At 38.4% G+C, this 23,970-nt stretch overlaps 1 protein-coding gene across 2 annotated transcripts in view; it reads right to left on the bottom strand.

The window, feature by feature from the left end:
- Ppp4r3a (protein phosphatase 4 regulatory subunit 3A) overlaps positions 1 to 23,970 on the bottom strand; it is a 39,358-nt gene that overhangs the window by 2,105 nt on the left and 13,283 nt on the right. The window contains exons 2-13 of one of the 2 annotated variants that reach the window (XM_052185239.1): positions 23,598 to 23,653; positions 19,372 to 19,470; positions 16,071 to 16,688; positions 13,581 to 13,658; positions 13,360 to 13,476; positions 11,699 to 11,854; positions 9,773 to 9,904; positions 9,573 to 9,675; positions 7,598 to 7,756; positions 2,295 to 2,464; positions 1,305 to 1,447; positions 290 to 480 (exon numbers count right to left, since the gene is read on the bottom strand). In XM_052185239.1, coding sequence (XP_052041199.1) covers positions 290 to 480; positions 1,305 to 1,447; positions 2,295 to 2,464; positions 7,598 to 7,756; positions 9,573 to 9,675; positions 9,773 to 9,904; positions 11,699 to 11,854; positions 13,360 to 13,476; positions 13,581 to 13,658; positions 16,071 to 16,688; positions 19,372 to 19,470; positions 23,598 to 23,653 — 2,022 coding nt within the window. The remainder of the gene's footprint in view (positions 1 to 289; positions 481 to 1,304; positions 1,448 to 2,294; positions 2,465 to 7,597; positions 7,757 to 9,572; positions 9,676 to 9,772; positions 9,905 to 11,698; positions 11,855 to 13,359; positions 13,477 to 13,580; positions 13,659 to 16,070; positions 16,689 to 19,371; positions 19,471 to 23,597; positions 23,654 to 23,970) is intronic. The other variant, XM_052185240.1, reaches the window with a different exon arrangement.

The following is a 23,970-nucleotide window of genomic DNA, read 5'->3' as shown; positions in this document are numbered from 1 at the left end:
GAATGAAGCCCAACCTATGAACAAAGCCTATCCAAGGACCAAATACATTACCTAGCAAATATTACAACGCAGAAGTATGATCTTCAGTATTACATTTAGTATCCATAACCTCCAAACCATCTTTCTTACATTAGGAAAACTCAGCCTACATCTTTCCAGTCAGCAATTCAGCTACATCCTGAGAGTCTGAATTATCACATACTCAGAGTAGCAACTTGAATCATTTTCTCAAGAAATAAAGGACCCGGACTGAGAGCCTCACTTTCCCTTGCCCTTTGTTTCAACTTACATTTCTTCCTTTCCATAAATTTACTTATTGGATCCATAATATCATCATCATTCTTAGTTTTGTCAGATGGAGACACCACAGCTTCTCCATCTTCCATGTCATCTTCATCTGTGTTGAACCACATCTCTTCTTCATCTTCTAGTGTTCTGGCATCTCGTCGATATCGATGATTCCTCAAGATGGACCGCATGCTATGAGAAAATGGAAGACTGTAAGGGCTAAGGGGTAGCTTAACAATATCCTGGGGCTGATCGCTGGTACCACCAAAACCAAATTCCAAACTACATTCAAATGACAAATACATAATTAAAAGATGGACCCTATGAAATCTAATATAAGCTACCAGAATCAAACTCCCTATTTTCAAAATGTAACTGTTATAGATCAATATACAGAGTTTTAAACCATATTACAGAGAGGCTAGAGATGGCACAGGAGTTAGGACCCGGGTTCAATTCCTAGCACCCAATAGCAACTCACAAATTATTTGTTTGTATCTCTAGTCCTAGGGAATCCAACACATTCCCTCTCCCTCAATGGGGAACAACCCAAACTGCAAATGTGAATCTTATTTAAGAAGGTACATGGTACTTTAAATAATCTATATTTAACCAATTAAGATAATGTTCTGACATATGGAACCTCACTGCTATTATCATTTTATGCTGCTGTCTGAAGATCTTACTATAATTTATCTACACTTTCAGAAACAAAACTAGCATAGGCATCACCAAGATGGTGTAAAGCAATGGTGTGTTCTGCCAAGTATGACAAACCTGACTCTGAGCCCCAGAACCACATAATGGAAGGAGAGACCCAACTCCTTCAACTTGTCCTGAGGATACACCACCCCCATCATGCTGTACTTGTATGTGAATACACATGTAAAAGATTCTCTGCATGTCTTCCCATCTTCTTTCTAATGGCCAACTCAAACACTGACAAAAAACATGAAAGCCAGCACCACAGCATCTATTGCTGAATGATGAACACGTTCAAATATCTAGTAACTTACCTATCAAGTTTGGGGTTGTCTTGTCTTTCTCTTTGCTGTTCAAACCTCAATTTTAATCCTTTAAAAGTCTGCACATAATCTACATCTTCTAGTGCTTTCCAATAATTCTCAATTACATGGGCAGTTAATGATTTTATATCTTCCTACAGAAAAGAATTATAGTGAAATAAATCAGATATGAAAATAATATTTTAACAAGATAAAATTGGCCTTACTGTGGTAATTCCTGAGAATCATCAAAAATATAATTTCAGTTACTGTACAATTTTAAAAGTAGCCAGACAATAAAAATGGAAAGCCTGCAGCTTTTGGTGCTCCTGGGAACTGCCCACAGGCACTTCCAGAGTGTGTATTCAAGTCCTAAAGAGCCTGGCTCCCCAAGAACAGACACAGTGGCACACCTGCAGTACTAGTCCTTTCAGAGCTGAGGCAGATTGGGGCCAACCTGAACCACAGAGCAAGACCCTCCCTCATCTCAAAACACAAGTTCTGGAGATGGACTTCTGTGGCAGTTGCACAGTAACACAGAACCCCACCCTCAGAGAATACACTTTAGAGTGGTGAGAATGGTAAGCCCTGCATATCTTATTTTTCCCCCAACACAGGCTCTGTGGAACCTTGGCTTTTCTAGAAATCACTCTGTAAACTCAGAGATCTAACTGCCTCAGCCTCCCGAGTTCTGGGATTAAAAGTGCCACCACTGCCCAGCTCTCAAGTTCTGTATATCTTATTGTAATTCTTTCTTTACTGTTTGAGGCGGGGTCTGAGGAGTATTAGGATTACAGATGCAAGCCACCACCTCTAGCTCTATAAAACATGCCAGATAATTTGGGGGTTTCTTATTGGTCTAAATTGAATTACTTTTAGGATTTTTTTGGTAGTGGAGTTCGAAAATCTCTCCACACACTCTAAAAGACAAAATACCAGTAATAGATAAAGTTCCTCAGATATATTAAAACCCAAATCCTAAGGTAAGAAGACAGAACCTACCACTCTAATAAATTCAAACATTTCTATTATGGCGGAGTTCATCAGATTGTAACGAGATCCATTGTTGAGAAATGCTTTGACTACAGGTTCAAATAAAAAACTTTTCATTATGTAGCGGTTATAAAATTCATCTTTTAATCCAATGATTTTTCTCTTAAAACGGAGGGCACCTGAAACACAGAGGTATTGCTGTTCAAACTTGCATATCTCAGAGTCAACAAACAGAAGCTATTTAACAGATATCCATGCTCACTTGTATGCAGAATGTGACCCTGAACATAAGGATCTTAAGAGTACTGTATGTAAAGGCATTCAAAATAGTGTCCTGTAAAATTTCTGCTTGTAATCCAACACTAGGAAGCTGAGAAAGAGGTTTGTTTAGAGTTAAAGGTCAGAGGGGCTACATAGTGAGTTCTAGAACAGCTAGGGCAAGGATGTGAGGAGACCCTGCCCACCCTGGAAGAAAGGTAGTGTATGTTATCATAGAACACAAGTCTTAGGAAGCCAGAAAAGTTCTGGGAATATACCAATCACTATCAGCCAAAATGTAATTTATTGTTGAGGTAAGGACAGATTATAATACTTAAAGTGATCATTCCTTCATCATACTTCTTTAAATACATTTTAAAGCAACCAAAAAGAGCACTGTTTTATTAGGGCAATCTACTGTACTAGAATTTGATATTTCACGTTTTTGGACACTCTTACTATTTTATAGAGTTAATGGATTTACACTGGTTTATTTGTAGATGTGGTTTAAAAGAAAAAAAAAAGACAAGAAACCACAAAAATCTGCATGCCCCCCAAAATTGCCTTCCCATGGTTTAGATATAAATTTGGATTGTTTTAAAATGTGGTCCTCTATTCTCATTATAGCGAGTATGCTTTTTAATTTTCCCCTAGTTTTCCTTTGAATAATTAGGCTTTAACTTACAGATCAGCAGATATATATTTGCATCTTGAGATATGGACTGTTCCTTAAGTTACCATTCATCAAGATCCAAATATACTTAAGACAGCTAGACTTCAGCAAAGCCCTCTTTAACCTATATGGAATTATCAGTAAGTTAATGCCCCAATTACTGTAAACAGTTCAAAAAAGCATACTCACTTCATGTAGTCACATCGTCTTCGGTTGGCAAGATTAAATATTGTGTTTGTATTTTGGTTTCTTTGGAGATCATGGAAGTGGCTCGTTAAATTGCCAATTTGTTATTAATCAAGTCCTTCATGAGCAGGTAGCCAGGCAACCATGCTGACACGGTTTCTGGGTGGGAAGGCAGAGGAGTAAAGCAGCTCAATTTTTCTTTAGTTGGCACAAAGAGGTCCACAATTGAATGCCCAATTAGGTACAGTTGGTTAGAAACTGCCCTAACAATCCAACTTATTTAAGAGTGTATCTTCATAAAGAAACACTCTGGGCAGGGAGTTTCAAAATAGTTTAGAGTAATAACTACATTTTATTTTTAAACTACTGAAAAAATTTAAAAACATAAGTATGGTTGAAGACCTTTTAAGTAGCAAGAGGCATTGTTCTATGTGGTGAATGAAGGCCTGACAAGGGTTTATTTCTAAAACAGTGATTTCTCTTATTTTTGGTTAGCTGGCAAAGGAACTTAGTGAGATAGCTCCACAGGTTTTGATAAAAATCAAAAGCTCAGACTAATAGGTAAATTCTAGACATTTAGTAAGCAAGAACTTACTATTATTATTCTAAGATTTGGAAATTTAACTCTGCAGGCTTTGTGAAGACTTGTGTCCTATCAAAACATCACATTAACCCCAATGCTATCTATATATGCAGTTCCAGGCACGTGAAAAGAATCTCCTACCTTTTCAGAATTCAGTGAGGTCAGGACATGCAGACGAGAGACCCTTAACAACCCTTAAAAGAACACCTAACCCAGGAAGAGCTGATGTAGTAGAACTTTTTGGGGGGAGGGGGGTGTTGGCTTCCTTCTCTCATTTCCATTTGCCCTGATTTACATCAATAATTACTTGTTTAAACTCACATCCCCAACAGCCCCACATCAAAAATATCCAATACTATTATCCTTTGCTACTGAATAGCAAGTTGTTTTCCAAATGTTACCAGTCAATTCTATGAAGTCCAGCCATTCAAAGGAGATTTGAGAAAGCTCCTAGTTATGCCCAATTGGCAATTTTTTTTTTTTTTTGGCTTTGGTTTTTTTGAGACAGGGTTTCTCTGTATAGCCCTGGCTGTCCTGGAACTCACTCTGTAGACCAGGCTAGCCTCGAACTCAGAAATCCGCCTGCCTCTGCCTCCCAGAGTGCTGGGATTACAGGCGTGCGCCACCACTGCCCGGCTCCAATTGGCATTTTTAATGTGAAGAAGTTTCTGCTCACAACACAGTCTATCTTAAGGGGATGAATCTTTTGTGTTCAGTTTTGATCACATTTTTTTTGTAGTACTTTGATTCAAGATTTCATGGAATAAGTCTGAGACTCATTGCCACACATGCAACTAATAATAGAAGCTTTGTACCCAAGCTCTGCCCCCTCCTCCACCGCATCCCACTGATGCTGAGGATCGAGTCAGGGCCTCATGATGCTAGCGTGCACTCTACCAACTGAGCCGCTCTGGCTTTATAATAAGCTTTAAAAACATTTCCTCTTCCTACAGAGTTCTGTTTTAGTTCTCCACTTCGTATGTATGTGTGAGGAGAAGTGCATGTGTCATGCTCACGTGTGGAGGTCAGAAGACTGTGTTAGGAGTTGGTCCTCTCCCACTGTGGAGGTTCAAGGGACCAAACTCAGCAGCTGGCTGCTTTCATCCACCAATCCACTTCTCCATCCTGAGTTCAAAACTTTCTATCTCACTTATAAAAGTCTTGTTTCACCAAATTTACAGAGTTCTTAGGCATACTATAAACCCAGTCTTTATAAAGGACTTACTGATGACTACTATGGTCTGAGATGCTCTCACCCTCAGGTCTGGGAAGAGAGACCAACTGTGAAGGATTTAGGTTTCAGAGTAACCTGTCAGTTATAAAATATGAATATACCTAGGAGAAATGTCTGTGTGATTAAACTGCAGTTTCCAATCAGATTTTCATCTTGTTAAATACTTCGCTACATAGTTCTTATTGGATTACAATTCTTTTTATAATACTACAAGAAGGGGAGTGCCTGAACTAAAGAAAACACCTTTTCTTTTAGGTTCCATGTCTTGATACTCTTCTTCTGGACTCAAGTTCACTATGTATAACAAAATACACCACTCTGGGGCTGGAGAGATGGCTCAGCTGTTAAGAGCACTCACTGACTGTTCTTCAGAAGGTTCCGAGTTCAAATCCCAGCAACCACCTGGTGGCTCACAACCATCTGTAATGAGATCAGACACCCTCTTCTGGTGTGTCTGAAGACAGATCTTCACTTTGATTCTCCAAGTCCAGCTCCTATTAAGTTGGATTTCTGATTTTCACAATCTCTCCTAATAAACTATGAAAACAAAATTATAAAGGTCATACTATCAACTGTAAGGCTTACCTTAGTTTGAGATAAGTATATATAAAGATTCCACCTCAGATTTAATGAAATATAATAGTAGCATGTGTTTAATCTTCTTCTATCTCTCACCCCCTCTTTGGAGACAGGCCTGCCCACACTTTGAAGTACCAGAATTATAGGTGGCACTGAATCTGGCTATTTTATTTGCTGAAATAAAGCTATCTAAACTTAATTCTATTCATTCAGTTTTCCCCTTCTGCCTCCTTTCCCCAAATAGACAAAACTCTTTATGGTGACTTGGTACCTTCACCTCTCCTATGGTAAGTATGGAGAAATGCTTTCATGGGTATGGTGTATGTATATGTATCATGTGTCTGGTGCCAGCAGGAGGTGTCAGATTATCCTGAAAATGGAATATAGCCAGGTATGAATTATCAAGTGGGTTCTGCCAGTAAAATTCAGATTATCTGGAAGACCATCTTAACCACTGAGTCATCTTTCTAAGCCCCAAAGCCCTTCTTTGTGAGTGCTGAGCTCACTAGCAGATGATTTTTTTGTAGTCTTTAGAAAATTTTAAAGTCTTGTCAATAATACAAATGCTATGACAAACATACAGCGTTCTGAACATTCAGTGGAAAGTAAATGCATCAAACGCTCTCTTCAATTTACAAAGACACATTCGAAGTACATGTATTTTCATCACATATGTGTCAAGCAAAGAAACTCAACAAGTGAAAACTTAAATAAAACATGAAGCCTAAAAAAAGGAAAGAAAACGAAAACAAAATCCCAACTTACCTTTAAAAGCCAACTGGCAAAAACTTGGCAGTATCCAAGCCTCCAGAGTATCCCTAAACTTGGTCAATCAACTTACCGATAACTATGGTTTAGACATGCAAACTTATTACACAAGGATTCTCCCTACAGCATAGCCAAAGCATTATGGATTAACCTACTTCTAATTCACAAGTATGTTTTACTATAATAAACTAAGGTGTCAACATTGTGAATATCAGCTTTAAAAAAAAGTGTAACTAAGAATGATTTTAAAAACAAAACAAGAATAATCTTGTTAAAAAATGCACTATTGCTCTTGAGCTAAGGGTGAAGTGGAGTGGTCAAGTGTATGCAAATGGTATTGGTATTGAGCTCAATTCATAGCATCTCACTCAAAAAAAAATAACCACTGCTTGTAAAGCTAGGAATAGTATCTAACACCTACAACCCCAGCACTCAGGCAGTCAAGGCATGAGGATTGCTGTGGGCTTAAGGCCAGCCTGGGCTGCAGAAACACCATCAATAAAAAGTTAAAACAATAGAAACAAACCAAACACCCCCCCTCGCCCCCAGCAAACCGAAAACAAAAGAAACTACAGCTACTAGTTCACAAACCTTCTCCACATGTACATATTTTAGGCTCTGTGGGCCACATACAGTCTCTGTGGTATTAGTTTGTCTTTTATTAAACTGCTCTTTAAGAAAATATTAAACCATTTTCCAGTTTGTAGGTAACTCAATAGAATAGGTCATTGGTAGTTTTGGTTAAACTGTAGTTTGTAGATTCTAAAATAACACCAAATCACCCAAGGATTTAGTGGAAGGCCATTAGTGGAAATATGACTTGACCTGGCAGATACCTTCTAGCTGCTCAACTTTGCATATTCCCTGTATTCCCTTGCATTTCCCGTATTCCCTGCCAAACTGTCATCAGGGCATGAGCTTGCACTAAGATCCTAGGCCTGATGACCCCCTTGGTCAGTTCTCAGCAATGAGCTTTAAAGCTAAAACAGTAAGAGAGAATGGCAACAAATAACTTTTTAAGCAGCACTTACATAATGCCAAGAAAGCGTGCTTGGAGGCCATAAGAACTAGCACTCTGCGAAGAATGTCCTTGTTGATGATATAGTTCTTTATGTGGTAGGTATGGTGCTCCACACAAAATGTTAGCAATTCCAATACAAGTGCTAGTAACTGCGCAGTTTGAAAATCATCTAAAATAAGCAAAATACGATCATATGTAGGTTGAACAGACACCAAACAGTATAAGGAATCAGAGCAAACCCCCTTCATCTTTGGTGTAACTAGGCTCTCTCTGCTTCCCCTCACCTTCATTGTATTCCATGCTTTCTTCACACTCACAGTGAGCTCACAGCAAAGGCATACTTACTGATTAATCTTTACTCTTTAAAGTTTGCAAGTCTTTTTTTTCTACAACTTAGCACCCACTGATTATAGCACAGTACTTTCTACAAAGTTCTTTGTAAATGCTGGGTATCTTAAACATGTTAATTTGGAAACAGGCCTTAAATTTTACCAGTATGAATAAACACAGACAGAAGCAAAATGACATTTCAAAGGCTTGATTTCTAGGGTCACACAATAGTTTATTTAATGTGCTGGGCATGTTAAATTCTAGCACTTCAGAGACAGAGGGAAAAAAGCCACTTTTACTACTATACATTGAGTATGTTTTAAATTAATCATATTACATTGTGAAATTATTAAGGGAAAATAACATATGGGTTCCTAGACAGAGCCTCAACAGCAATTTCCCAATAATGACATTAAAACTATTCTTTAAACACACACACACACGTCCTAAGGAATAAACTATAATTGTTTGCCATTTACCATGGTGTACACATGTGATCCCAGCACTGGGGAGGCTGAAACAAGAAGACCTGAGACCAGTAACCAATTAACCAACCAATTGACAGACGACGGAACCTTATTACTATCTTTTGTACTTTTCTGTTGGCTATGATTATGGTGTTTTGACTTTTTTCTTTCTTTCTTTCTTTCTTTCTTTCTTTCTTTCTTTCTTTCTTTCTTTCTTTCTTTCTTTCTTTCTTTCTTTCTTTGTTTTTTTTTTTTTGTTTTTGTTTTTTGGATTTTGGGGTTTTTTGAGACAGGGTTTCTCTGCATAGCCCTGGCTGTCCCACTCTGTAGACCAGGCTGGCCTTGAACTCAGAAATCTGCCGGCCCCTGTCTCCCAGAGTGCTGAGATTACAGGCATGCACCACCACCGCCCGGCTGATTATGGTTGTTTTGTTTTTAACAAAATTCACTTTAAAAGTCTCTTGAGAAAAACCTCAATCTATTTATAAAACTTTTTTATAAAAATTTATTCATTTTATTTATATGAGTACACTGCTGCTATCTTCAGACATACCAGAAGAGGGCATAGGATCTGATCACACATGGTTGTGAGCCACCATGTGGTTGCTGGGAATTGAACTCAGGACCTCTGGAAGAACAATCAGTGTTCTTCACTGCTGAGCCATCTCTTCAGCCCCTATTTATAAAACTTAAAGTGTTACTTTCCTGCCTCTGTCTTTTCCTTTACAGACTTAATTATTATCATTATTTCTAAAGATTATATATACAATGTTCTGCCTGGACATATACCTGCAGGACAGAAGAGGGCACCAAATTTCATTATAAATAGCTGTGAGCCGCACATAGTTGCTCAAAATGGAACTGTGCCAGTGAGTAGTCTTTGAACCATCTCTCCAGCCCTATTTTTAATTTTATGTGCATTAGTATTTTGCCTGCATATATTTCTGAGACCATGTGTGTGTGTAGTGCCCACAGAAGCCAGAAGGGAGTGTTAGATGAATTGGGACTGAAGTTCAGACTGTTGTTAGTTGCTGTGTGGGTGCTTGAAATCAAACCAGGGCCCACTGAAAGAGCATCCAGTGCTCTTCACCCTTGAGTTATTTCTCTAGCCCCAATGTCTTAAATCTAGTTACTCAATATCAGCTCTGAGTTCCCCAATTCAGGAACTATGACCCTCTATTGCCTTACCTTTACTAGGCTTGTCTTCTGTGGTATTTGCTAGTAAGGGAGCAGTGAGAACATGCATACAGTGCTTGTAGAAGAAACCCAGAAATTCAGTCTTTTCTGTTTTCTATGGAATCAAAAATACTTTGATGAACTTTAACTGTATTGGTTAGCAATAAAACACATACTACAACTATGAAAAAGGAGAAATGGGTATGACTTACATTGGCAGTGGCTAGCATGTTCTCTGGGTCAACTAAAGTTCGAAGCAGGCCCATAAGTTGGACTGCTCCTCCAAGCTCAGGATCTGTATCACAAATCATATGTTCTATAATGAGGTTGATGAGCAAAATATCCTGGTGATAAAAAAATACACATAATATAGATTACTAAAACAGATATTATAGAATTATGGCTACCTCTAGCTGTCTCCTTAATCTCAAATAAGATAGAATGACTAATGCATTTAACAAGCTAGATGGGAGTTTCTCTTTCCCCTGATGGGTAGTTCAAAGACAGTAAATAGTACCAAAAGAACTTTAAAAGTACTCCCCCAACTGTCTTTGAGACAGAGTCCCACTGTGTAGCTTTGGATGGCCTGGAACCAAAAAGCTGGCCTACAATTCATAAGAGATCTGCTTGCTTCTGCCTCCCGTGTGCTGGGATTAAGTAGTGTACACCACCTATGGATTTTAAACTCACGTGATTAAAGAAGGGAGGGGGTACCAAAACAAAACAAAACCACACCACAAAAGTCAGGTTTGCTGTTAAAACATGTCTTGCTTCTGTATGAACTCCACTTGCCTTCTGAAGAAAACTCATGAGCTTCACTTTTATGGCTTCAAAATAAGAATACTTAGCTAGAATTTATAAATCTCCTTTGGTTTCACTGCATTTACTTTTATAGTTTTCCTTTATGAAAATAATAAATTGAATAAAATGAGACAGAATGTTCAGAACAATAGTACAGTATATGGATTTTAAATGTCAAAGAAACCAACTTCTGGTTTCCCTAAAGACCTTTTCCTTTTAGGGCTGGTGTTCTTGGCCCAAGGGATAAAAAAAAAAATTGAGGGAGATAAAGCAGGCAAGCTCCTTCCATTTGTCTATACATGTCGTGGTAAAACAGACAAGGACAAAGAAATTACAGACAGTAGATGGAAATGACTAGAAAAAGAAATCCAGAGGCCTAATGCATGTTTGTGAAGTGTGAAGACACACAGGCATGTCTGCTCACCCAGTGGCTACAGGGCCTACAAGAACAGCCTTTAGTTTTAATTACTCAAGATATTCTGCTTTTTAGGATAGGATTATTTCATAGAAGAAAATGTGAAGTAAGATTTTGCGACTCATGGTACACTTCTGCATGCACTCTAGCACTATAATTTTAAAGACAAACCATAAAATATAGACATTATCAGGCATTCAACTTCAATCTAGCACAGTAGATTTTTAAAAATAGCTGTTTTATTTTGTAAGAAACACTGCAAGCTGACAACATTCTGCAGACTTCCTTCCCCTAAAGAAGATAGTATTTTTCCATTCTCAAGGAATTCAAGATAGTTTAATCTACTGAGTAAAAAGTAGCTTCCAAAAATTTGTAAGGAGAATAAAACCAGAATCATTAGTTTAATAAAACAGAGTGAAGAACCCACAGAGTCAGGCTTCTTCACATACTGTGTGGCACACACTCAATCTACACTACCACAGTCTAAGCTACTTTTAAAGCCAATTCACTGATTCTAATTTCTGATTAAATATAGCCACAGCACACAGGCAATAACAATAGCTTGTTCTTCTATAATACTTTCCAGGGGCCATATTTTATCTCTTTCATTCTGATGAACTCTGAGAATCCACCTCTGGTAGGGCTTTCCAATTTAAGTTACTCATAGTTCCACATTCAGAATGGTCAATTGATTTAAGGGTTTAAATAAGACATTATAGCCAAGCCAACCTCACAATTAAAAAAGTTGAAGTCAAATACAACAAACACAAACTAAGGCAGAGGAATCTGAGGGGAAGAATGAACCATCTGACATTATGGCTAAAAGCACATAATAAAAAGCACAGTAGTTTAGATCTTAAAAATATATAACCCCAACTCTAGCCTCCTATGCATAAATACTATTAGTGTAAATAATATTTACCTTGCTGGTTATTTTTTGCTCTGTTAACTTCTTACTTACATCATCATTCTGTTGTGCCTCCTGCATGACAAACTCTCGTACCATGGATGGGTTATATTCAACCAAGTATGAGAATATATCAGTAGCAGCACTTCGCACCTGTGTATCATCCATGCCCTGCAAAGTAAAAGTACCAGTCCCTTACAACCTTAAAAACACAGAACTTTACTAATGAATTACCACAAAGCACTACTACAATATAAAAGAAACATCTAAATGGTTGCTGGGGAACATACCTGTATAAGCAGCCCTACTTAAAATCAGTGGGTCATGAGAGAGAGAGAAAGAGAGAGGCGGGGGGGGGGGGGGGGGGAACAGAAAAGAAAGAGAAAAGGTGAAAAGGAAAAGAAAGGAAAGAAAAGTCTCAGCACAGTGTATGAAATGGTCAGAACTATAAACATTTATCTAAGGGTTAAGGAAACTGCTTGCTAGATATGAGCACTTGTCATGTAAGCAAAATAAAACAAAACAACAAACCAAAACTCCAAGTTCGAGCCCCCAGAACTCAAAGCACAGCCAGGGATGCTAGTGGCGAAACTGTGACCCCAGTGCTCTCAGAGGAGAAGATAGAAGAACCCCTGAAAGTCCCTTATCTAGATAGCATGTGGTACATGGCAACATAAAGCAAGAGACTTTCTCTCTAACAGGATGGAAGGAAGGGAAAGGTTGATAACCAAGTAGTGCTAAGACCTTGACATGCTCAGTGTCTTGAATGACCATCCTTAAATATACATGCACAAACTCTATCGGGGGTGGGAGGCAGGCAGCATAAATACTAATGTAAAGGGCAAACCTTAGGAGGCAAGTCCTCTCTGGTGTCTACTGCTGTGCTGCATAGTCAAGACTACCTGACCTGTGATGGGAGCTTCTGGACAACCCTGTCTCAGACTCCCATCTAATTATGGGTTCTAGGATTACAGATATATCCCTGTATTTAGATTTATCTGACTCATACCCCCAGCCTTCTTAAGATACATTTAAAAACATTAAAAAAAGGAAAAGGCCAAGAGTGCCTAAATTAAAGACATAAGCATGAATTATGATGTTCAGCCTTGCCTTTTAACGTTTCATTTGATAGGCTACAAAGCTAATTATTAAAGAGGTGAAAATTATTGTTTGTATGTATGTATGACAAGGTCTCAGTATATGGCTCTTAGTGGCCTGGAATTTACTGTGTAACAGGCCAGCCTCAATCTCATAGAAATTTGCCAACCTCTACCTGAGATTAGAGCTGTGTACCACCACACCTAGCAGAAATTACTTTATCTGAGCAGTGTGTTAATTAAACACATGGGGGGACTCTAACACCTGGACTATATTGCTTCTGTTAACTTTATGTAATACATAGCTAGTATTAAATATCAGCTACACTGAAATGATTTGCTTATTATATGAAAACAGTTGGATACACACACACACACACACACACACACACACACACACACACACACACACGCATATATGTAATTAGTAAAGGAAGAGGCCATTACTTTAAGAGAGAGAAAGGTGGTGCATGGGAAGGAGGAAGTGATATAATTTCAAGCAGTAAAAATGTATGACATCACATCCAGCTTTGATATGGGCTCACATTGGTGGTTCAGAATGAAGAGAAGCAAACTTACAAGGATGACTTCTAAAGCTGGTAATATGCCCATGTTTGACAAAGTCTTGAAAAAAGCATCTCTGTTTTGGGGTTGTAGCGTTTGAGAAAATGCACAAAATTCTTTTAAAAAGTTAACCTGAAATCAGGAAAAAGGGCAAGTGTAAAAAGGTTAATCTAAAATTAGAAAAGGATTGAGGTTTTTTTATTTCTTTGCCATCTAGTATGTGTCTGATTTCTTACCAATTCTTGTCTTTTTTCTTCATCTGTTGCTTCATCTGTTAGTTGTGCAAACAAATCTGTCAGAAATTTTTCATCTTCCTATGAAATAAATGACAGATTTAAGTATCTTACTGGTAAGACTGTATAATATACAATTTCAACATAATATAAACTAGCCTGATAAAACAAAGATGATGATTTTAAAAAAAAAGAAAAAAAATTAAAAGATATATGTATGTATACATACTGCCAAACCTTGGGGTGCATACCTTTATTCTCTGTGCTAGGAAAGCAAAAGCAGGTGGGTCTCTGAGTTCTAGGCCAGCCTACCTGGTCTACATAATGAGTTCCAGGCCAGCCAAGGCTACACAGCAAGACAGTCTCACACCAAAGACAAAGATAAACTGGAGATTTACATCAGAAAGATTATCTTTGACAAGATTCTTTCCCTAACCCAACCAGAAAGTTAAGTGTTTCATACCCCCCAGGCCAGGGATTTCTCTCGTGCTACTTCTGTAGGAGACTAGTCAGGAAGTATGCAAATGAATGAGTGTAGCTGTGTTAGAATGACACTTGGCTTAGTGGCAAATACTTAACAATCACAACACTGTGAAGGCAAAAGAAGGCCATTATGAGCTACAGTGAGATCCTGTCATAAACAGTCAAATAAAACAAACATATACAAATGCAGCCAGTGCTTGCCAAGCTCATTAATCAAGTTTATCCGAGCTAATGGTAAAAATTAAGGATCTACAACCTCCTTCCAGTAAGGATGGAAATAAAACTTTCTTCAAGTTTCAAACACACAGAAAATGATTTAAGTTTTTAAATGTTAAAATTAGAGCTCCTAAAACATCTATTATTTGAAGATAACTATTACATATATAGTCTTTAACACATTAATATTTAATTTTTTTGGATTTGGTTTTTGATTTATTTATTATATGTGAGTACACTGTAGCGGTCTTCAGACACAACAGAAGAGGGTGTCATCTTGTTGTGAGATGGCTCTGAGCCATTACGTGGTTGCTGGAATTTGAACTCAGGACCTTCAGAAGAGCAGTCAGTGCTCTTAACTATTGAGCCATCTCTCCAGCCCTGGTTAGGTTTTTTTTTCTTAAAGAAATTACGTTTATGTATATATTAGAAGTAAGGGGAGTGGCATGCCACAAAGCACACATGGAGGGCAGAGAGTGATGCTTGGAAGTTATTTCTCCTTCTAGCACTGAACCATCTTGCTGGTTGTATGTGATAAGTAGTATATTCCCTATGGTAGATGTTTGGCAAACATTTTCTCTATGACACTTGATTATAAAGCTAGTTACTTTTAAGAAAGTATAAACAGGCCTATACACATATGATTCTGACCATAATTTCTTCTTTTATCAAAATTAATGGTACCCAATTCCAATATACATCACAGCTTAGCATCAGAATATTTAATGGTATTACAGAGGAACTAGTCAATGGTAAAATGTGAAACTTTGTATGTATTCATGGAAAAGACTGGTAGGGAAAATTATACTTTCAAGGCTGGAGAGAAAGCTCAGTGTTTCAGAGAGCGTGATGAGAAGCCAGGATCCCAGCACCTAGACAACACACGGGCATGGTCGTATATACACCATCAGCCCCCAGGGCTGGAAACAGGGTCAAGTAAGGACACAATCCAGAGAGGACACCCCCCGGCCTCCGTGTATGCAAAGGTGTACTTAGCTGTGAACACATATACAAATATTACACCACACCCACATGAAATAGAAAATTTCTATTATTCAGTTAGAATAGATTGACATTTTGTCAACTATTATGTGACATAGTTCATTCAAATCAGTCATTAACAGAGATCCATTTTTAAAGCTCCTAAGTTTTACAAAAACATTCAACACTTTACTGTTTGGTTTCACTTGATCTTCAGACACTTCATAGTATCCTATGGTATTAATATGATCAGTTCTCAGACAGGAAACATAAGAGGTTTAACAACTGTTCAAATCACAGAGCACCTACTAAGTAACAACTAAGTAGAATCCAAACTGCCAATACTCTCAACTACTACAAAAACACGTTTGGGAGGGTCCAATGCACATGTAGTTACAGGCACCTGATATGGGTACTAGGACAAAACTCCACTTCTCTAGAAAAACAGTACATGTTCTCACATTCCTAGCTTTACCAATTAGTGTTACTCCCATAAACTGTTCCCTTTGTAACAATGTTTATGACTTATGAGACTAAGTTTAGACTTCCCATGCTAAGCAAGTGCTATCACTCTTATCATTCCTATCTAGCAGATAACAACCATGAGTTTTCAAGAGCATCATTATTTATCCTAATGCAAATGAATAACATCAAAATATTTACCATGTCATAAGACTAAGTTTCAATGCAATGATTTAAGAAATTAATTTTTTGCTTAGAGCAATTAGCATTTTAAATTAAATTAAAACAGGTACTCTTTTATAAGTAGGAGGGATAGACAGGGGACAGGGAATGGAGAATGACCCATCTTACCTGTAACATACCAACAATCTCTACCTTGTTGAAAAAGATAAAGGAGTGAAGTGTTGATAACATGTTTTCCTCAAAGACTGAAGGGGTAGGGAGGACCATATCTTGTATATACTGAACTCTGTATGTCTGATGAATTTTTTGTTTCAGCTCAGGATCTGATATGGGAATTACTTCTTTAAACTTGGCTGTTTTTGTTAAAAATTCCCTGTGTTTTCGTGGTTGTGATAAAGTTGGGTCATATTCCAAGCATCCAATGACGTCCATTATACATTCCTCAGAGAACATTACTTCAAAAAGAGCAGTTCGATTCAAGAGGAAAATCCCTTTGATAATTTCATATAAATGGTGCAGTCCTTCAATGTTTTCCAAATCCTCACACACATGAAACAGCTCTAAAAGCTTTTTAATATAACCCTCATTTTCCAGTGCTAGTGCGAGTTTCTCACGTCGGAGGGGAGAAGGTAAAGATGATGCCACAAGCTCTGCAATTTCCTCAAGTCGACTTAATTCACACGATGGCAATTCTAAACCTGGTGAGGACATATCATCGAATCGCTCCTCTTCAGATTCATCTACCAGGTCCTGAGTGATGTCCACTGAAGGGTCCTTTCCTTGAACCTATAAAAAAAGATTTTGTGGTAGCTAACAAAATTCAAACAGTAAATCTAAACAATATCTTAGATGAAGGACACACTATTTTTTTTTTTAAAACAAAAAAACCCTCCCCAAACCGTAGTAACAAATTTCAAGTTTTAAGAATCTTTACCAAAGCTTGGCGGTGGTGGCGCACGCCTGTAATCCTAGCACTCTGGGAGGCAGAGGCAGGAGGATTTCTGAGTTCCAGGGCAGCTTGGTCTACAGAGTGAGTTCTAGGAAAGCCAGGGCTATACAGTGAAACCCTGTCTCAAAAAACCAAAAAAGCCAGGCAGTGGTGGCAGCAGCACACGCCTTTAAACCCAGCACTTGGGAGGCAGAGGCAGGTGGATTTCTGAGTTTGAGGCCAGCCTGGTCTACAAAGTGAGTTCCAGGGCCAGCCAGGGCTATACACAGAAACTCTGCCTTGAAAAAAACCAAATCCAAAAAACAAAAACAAAAGAAATCTTTTATCAAACTTGATACAACTGTCTGTGATGCTGTAACTCTCCAAAATGACATCTTTTCATGTTTATAAAAACTGAATGTCACCGGGCAGTGGTGGCGCATGTCTGTAATCCCAGCACTTGGGAGGCAGAGGCAGGTGGATTTCTGAGTTCGAGGCCAGTCTGGTAAAGGGATGTAAAAATTAGGTCCTATATGAAATTACTTAGGAGACACAGCCTTTAGTCCCAACACTTAGGTAGAAGACAAGCAGATCTGTGAATCTGAGGTCTTCAAATTGACTTGCAAGTTAGCCAAGGAAAGAGCCTGGTAGTAGTGGGGAACACAAGGATGAGACAGACAGAAACACATTCACAATGTCATATGAGCATACATAGTGATACTGACAGATTTTGAAAGGGTTGATAACTGTTGCCTGGAAATACACTAGAAGGTGATATGACTTTAATTTTAAACCAGTTGAACTGCACTACTGAATGTCAGACACATTCAATTTCTACCAAGTTGATTCTGTGTTGTTAATTACACAAGTTTTCATTATAGCTTTAGGCTCCTAATCTCCCCACTTTATCCACCAAAAAAGAAAAAAAAAAGTAATATTTCTTTTTATTCTTAAACAAAAATAGAGACAAAAATGCATCTCTTGCAGGGCAGTGGTGGTGCATGCCTGTAATCCCAGCACTTGGGAGGTAGAGGCAGGATTTCTGAGTTCGAGGCCAGCCTGGTCTACAGAGTGAGTTCCATGACAGCCAGGGCTATACAGAGAAACCCTGTCTTAAAAAAACAAAACCAAAACAAAACAAAACAAACAAAAAAAAAAAAACCCATCTCTTGAACTCAGATCTAGTAACTGCTAGAAAGGGGAACATTTTTTTTAAGGTATTTTAACATATAAACATGATGAAAGGGCTCCAAGAAAGAGAAACATGGGATCTAGGAAACTAGATCAGAACCTACAAAATAGTATGTAACCAGAGGCCAGGCTGTGGTGGCAACACGCCTTTAATCTCAGCACTTGGAAGCAGAGTTTTTTTTTTTTTTTTTGCTTTTTCGAGACAGAGTTTCTCTGTGTAGCCCTGGCTGTCCTGGAACTCATTCTGTAGACCAGGCTGGCCTTGAACTCAGAAATCCGCCTGCCTTTGCCTCCCAAGTGCTGGGATTACAGGCGTGTGCCAACAGGTCTGGCTCAGAAGCAGAAATTCTTAAAACAAAACACAAACAACAAAAACAAAAACTAGAACCACATGATGGGAGTTTTAATACCCCTAAATAAACATTTGAAAGAATTTACGTAACTATATCACAGATACTTCAATACACAAGTTAAAATAGCCAAGATAAGGAGCCAGGCCAAGAAGCACATCATCACCAGGTAGGCGGATAGAGCAAATATGGTATATAGACTCAATGGAGTTTTATTCAGTTGTAAAGAATGAAATGTCATTTGCAGGAAAATGGATGGAACTAGAGATCATCATTAGACAAGACAGACAAAACTAATTCTTTTTATAGAGAGTCATAAATAGGGCATGAATGTAGAATAGACTATCAATCAAGTAAGAATTTGGCTTTCTATTTTTTGGAAACAGGGTTTCTCTGTATAGTCCTGGCTGGCCTTGAACTCAGAGATTTGCTTGCCTCTGCCTCCAGAGCATGTGCCACCATGCCCAGCAAGTTTGCTCTTCTTGCAGCTGTCCCCAGCTCTGATGACAACATCCTTCCTATCATTCAGGCCAAAACTTGAGTCGTCCTTGGCTCCGTCTTTGCCTTCTACCCCATGTGTGGTGTCTGCAGACTGTGGCTCCTGCCTTCAGGATCTGCTGAGTCTCGCTTGCCTCTCACTCCCCACATCTCTAAACTGGGTGTCTCCCCTTTGCCCCAGTTTATCCTTAGCACAGGGCTGCTATGCTTTGGATAAGTGTATCACAAAGGAGCTCTCAAGAGGGAAGCAACAGTTAGGTAATGGATAAGAACAAAAGTAAACTATGTTTTTTCTTTCACAGACAGAATCTAGCTTTACCAGATGACAAAAGCAGGACTACTTGAGAAAAAGGAACAAGGGCAGAAGAACAAAAGGCAACAATGGAGATGTGAACAATACACAAAAATGTATTTAATATTTAAATATCATGAGACCCACTATTTTGTATGCTGAATGAAAAATTGTCAAAAACATATATTGTCTCTCTATGCTTATAATTACCTGACATATTTTCTCCCAAATTTCATCGCATCCAGCTTTTTCTTGAAAGCTAAGGGCCAAGTCATAATTTTCTGCTTCAGACCACACAATCAGAGTGTCCTTTGAATAAAAAAAAAAGTCTGAATGACTACATGTGTTACCACAAACCCTTCAAGGCATATATAAGCAAACGAATAAAGTAACAGGCAATAAAAATTCAGAACACCTTTTTTACATTGCCAACATTTCTTCTTTTTTTTTTAAAGATTTATTTATTTATTTTATGTTAGTACACTGCTGCTGTCCTCAGACACACCAGAAGAGGGCATCTGATCCCATTACAGATGGTTGTGAGCCACCATGTGGTTGCTGGGATTTGAACTCAGGACCTTTGGAAGAGCAGCAGTCAGTGCTCTTAACCACTGAGCCATCTCTCCAGCCCCGCCAACATTTCTACTGGCAATTATCAATGCTGTTTTAAAATTCACTGTCAAATCTATATAAGTAATACAATGTTTTAAAAGTAGAAGTTTGGCCAATATATGAAAAACACTGTAAATAAAATGTTTATTTAACACTTACATACTAAACAACCCCCCAACCACCCCCCACCAATTATATCAAGACCATCTTCATGCATTACATGTCTATTTGTTTGTGCACATGTGTGAAATACCTATGGAGTCCAGAAGTCCAGTCCCCTGGAGCTGGGGTTACAGATGGTTATGAGCTGCCATGTGGGTGCTAGGAATCAAATCCAAGTCCTTCAGAAGAGCAGCCTCTGCTTTTAACTGCGGAGCCATCTTTTTTCCAGCCCCCAATGTATTTTATATTTATAGCACGAAAATGTCCAAAATCCATCTATCCCTCCCCTTAGTTGTCAACAGCTGTCTTTTACCTATGGCTTCTTTAGCCTCTGAAATTATTGATTAGGCCAGAAATGAATAAGCCATGCCTTTAATCCAACATTTGGGGGGACAGGGGCTGAGGTAGAACGCCTATACTGAATCTGAAGCTAGAATGGTCTATGGAACCAATTCTAATCCAAGCTACATGCTATATATACTACAGAGTAAGATCTGCTCTCACAACAAACATGGTTAAATATGTAACATGTGAGTCACTCATTTATTTTTTCATTTTAAATGACCTTATTACATACATTTATTTTATTTACCAATATCTCGATAATTTCTAAGTTAATAAAACAAACAAACACACAGAAAGAGAGAGAGAGAGAGAGAAGAAAAGCAGTTAAAAAAAAAAGCCATCCTCTATAAGTGGCTCTAAGTACCTTGTGCCATTAACCAGTTCACCCAGGCCCTGGACAAGCAAACAGTTACTTAGCTGTTTAAGCTTGTCCACAAGTACAGGCCAGAGACAAAGCAAGACAAGAAGCAAAGGCTGATGGCCCGTGCTGAGAAGAAAGCTGCTGACAAAGGGGACGTCCCAACGAAGAGATCCCCTGTTCCCCGAGTAGAAGCCAGTCATTTACTTACAGGTTTTTTTTAGTACCTTCCTAAATGCACCATATGTCAAGAAATAGCACATTCCTAGTTTCTACCACCTTTCCCTCCCATTCCAATAGACTTTATTTTATTTCTGAAAAAGTTTTAAGAGAGAAGGCACAGAGTTCAAGAGCATTTGTTGCTTTTGCAGAGCAGCTAAGTTTGGTACCCAGAGCCCATATGGAAGCCACAACTGTTACTCAAGTTCCATGGACTCCAATATCCTCTTCTGATCTCTTCAGGCAACGGAGTACATATGTGGCTTACATGGATGCAAAACATCACATACATAACAATTTATATTTATTAGTGCATGTTTGTGAGAGTCTCTCCCTCCACCATGTAGATGTAGGGGCTAGAACTCAGGTTGTATGGCTTGACAGAAAGTACTTTCACTGGCTGAATCATCATACTAGCCCAGAACTTTATTTTGAAATGGGGCCTCATAGTACTGCTCTATGCAGCTTTGCACTGGGTTGAGTAGCTAAGATTACTAGTACATGTCTCTGTACCTAGTACAGAATTTTGTATTCTAAAGAAAGGGAGGAGGGGCTAATAACCAGCCTAACATCAAAATAAAAAGGAGTTAGGATGCAAAGGTTCAATGAACCTGTGTGCTTACAACAAAGTCTACAGCAATGATTAATTAGCATTGTAAGCAGGAGAAATACTAAAAACAAATATTAAAAAAAATGACCTGCCAACTCTTCACGGAGTCGGATCACACTCTCATGCTCCTGCTGCCATTGCTGCTGCCCCAAATCTCTAGAGCTAGCCCCTCCAGCATCTGGCTCACTTGTCCCATAAGCCACTAGTTCCCTCTGTCACAATCCACTATAACCAAATAGAACTGCCAACCTTGCAGTTGTATAACACAATACTCAATAACCCCGTAGAATCAAGACTCTTAAAGCTTAATTAACCAATCAGGTTTATATAACAATAAAATCACAATTTACAAGATGCCAATACATTAATTTCAGAGCCAAATGATAATGATAAATCTTTATCCCAATATTTCTAACCTTGTTAAACCCATGCGGGATCAGGATTTTCTTCCTGTCCAGCTTCTCCCCTACTCCCTGAGCTGGGTAATCTCTGCTTCCAGCATGCAGTTGCCCCGGCTTGCTGGAAGTAGGCATTTGCCAGTCTCACTAAGCCCACAGTCCTTATCAATGTCCCCACATTCTCTTCATGTTGCTCAGGAACATTTCTGCCAAGTTTCCAGTCTAAAAGTGGGATTGAGGATAGTGGGTTTTAGTGGTTCCTGCCCCTGAACTCTCTAAAGCACCTACCTGCTCTTCCCAACTTCTTGAATTGTAAAAATTTATGTTCTTGATCCCAATGGCTTTGCGGAACACTCTGTATATGTTATTTGTATATGCAAAATACTTAAAGATAATACCTGTATGTACTATATGAAGAACTTACCTTTAGGTTAGAAGGAAATAAAGAATACAGATTCAAATTGAAGTTATTTTCAAAGTTAAGAAATCAGCGCTCTAAGGTCCTACTGAGTTAGTATCAGACTCCTTATCTATAAAACACTGTTCTAAAGGACATTCTAACATTCTGTCTGCAGAATCATCTATGACAGCACAGAAAGGAATTTCAACCACATGGCCGTGTTAGTAGTTGATTATTACACCAATGGCCACTCTTTCCTTCAGGTAAAACAAAGAAACTGCTACTTTAATTTTAGAGAACCATGCATTGCTAGAATGTCTGGAATGTGAACTCAGCATAAGACAGCCTTTTTCTTCTTTAAAATGTAGCTAACAAGTGGTAAAAGTGCTTAGTAGCAATTGTGACAATGCCCCCAAAGCCTAAGGCAGAAAGAATAGACTGACTCCTGAGGTTGTCCCCTAATGTGGTACCCATACTCACACAAAGTAAATTTAAAAAATGGGGGATGCCCCCAAAACAGTAACCTAAAATTAAAAAGGGCCTGAAGAATTGGCTCAGTGACTAAGAGCAACTATTGCCCCAATTATGAGGACTCCAGCTATGTCAGGAGTCTCCCAAACACCTGCAGCTCCAAGAGATCCAAAACTCTTTTCTAGTTCTGCAGGTACCTGAATACATGCACACACACATGCAGACACATAAAAAATAGTGGCTGGTGATACAGTCAAGTGATCACATGCTTGTGAGCCTGCCAGAGGCATAGAGTTCTTTTATCAGCAGAAAAGAAACAAAAAGACAAAATAAGCCAAGGTTACAGAGATGGCTCAGTGGTTAAGTGTATTTGCTGCTCTTGCAGAGGATCTGAGAGTTCAGTTCTCAGCATCCACATGGCAGCTTACAATTATTCCAAAGAGGAGCTAATACTTTCTTCTGGTTGATACCCAATTACTGAGGGCACCAGTCATGTATGTGCTACATAGATATAATTGCAGGTAAAATACTCATACACATAAAACAAACAACACCTTTTAGCCATTAACAAATTAGACTGTGCATGCAAAAAGGTTCAATATATAATGATGGCCATCAAACTTGATAACTCAAGTCTAATACACAGAATAGAGAATCAGCTTCCTCAAGTTGTTCTCTGACCTTCATAGGTACAAGAGACAGACAGACAGACAGACACACACACACATTTTAACATTTATATAACATTTTGGCAAAATGTTATGTAACCTACTCTGATTTTACTGTAAGGAATCCAATGATACTTAATCTCCAAATTGAAAAAATAACACACAATACACAACAGCATAACTCTTTTTTTACCTGCTGTTTCTGGTACGCAGTGTTAGGATTTATTTTGGACTCTAGAAGAAGAGAACCTATAAAACAGGAAAAATTTGTTATTGCAGAACAGAAAATTAGATTTCCATACACACACACACACACACACACACACACACACACACACACACACACATATACATACTTATGCCTATTTTCTCAGTCAGTCACATGTAAACCTTCAGTTAAGGAACACATTTATAAGAAATATAATTTGGGACTGGCTCAGCAAGTAAAAGCATTCTCTGCAAGAGACTGATGACTTGATTTGGATCCCAAATACCACTATGAAACAATTCCTGAAAGCTATCTCTATACGTTCACCTTGGCACAGAGATATTTTCACATATACAAA

This window comes from Apodemus sylvaticus, chromosome 6, assembly GCF_947179515.1.
Source record: "Apodemus sylvaticus chromosome 6, mApoSyl1.1, whole genome shotgun sequence".
NCBI classification, from domain to species: domain Eukaryota; kingdom Metazoa; phylum Chordata; class Mammalia; order Rodentia; family Muridae; genus Apodemus; species Apodemus sylvaticus.
The sequence above is the reverse complement of the archived record's forward strand: the minus strand, read 5'-3'. Positions and strand labels throughout refer to the sequence as shown.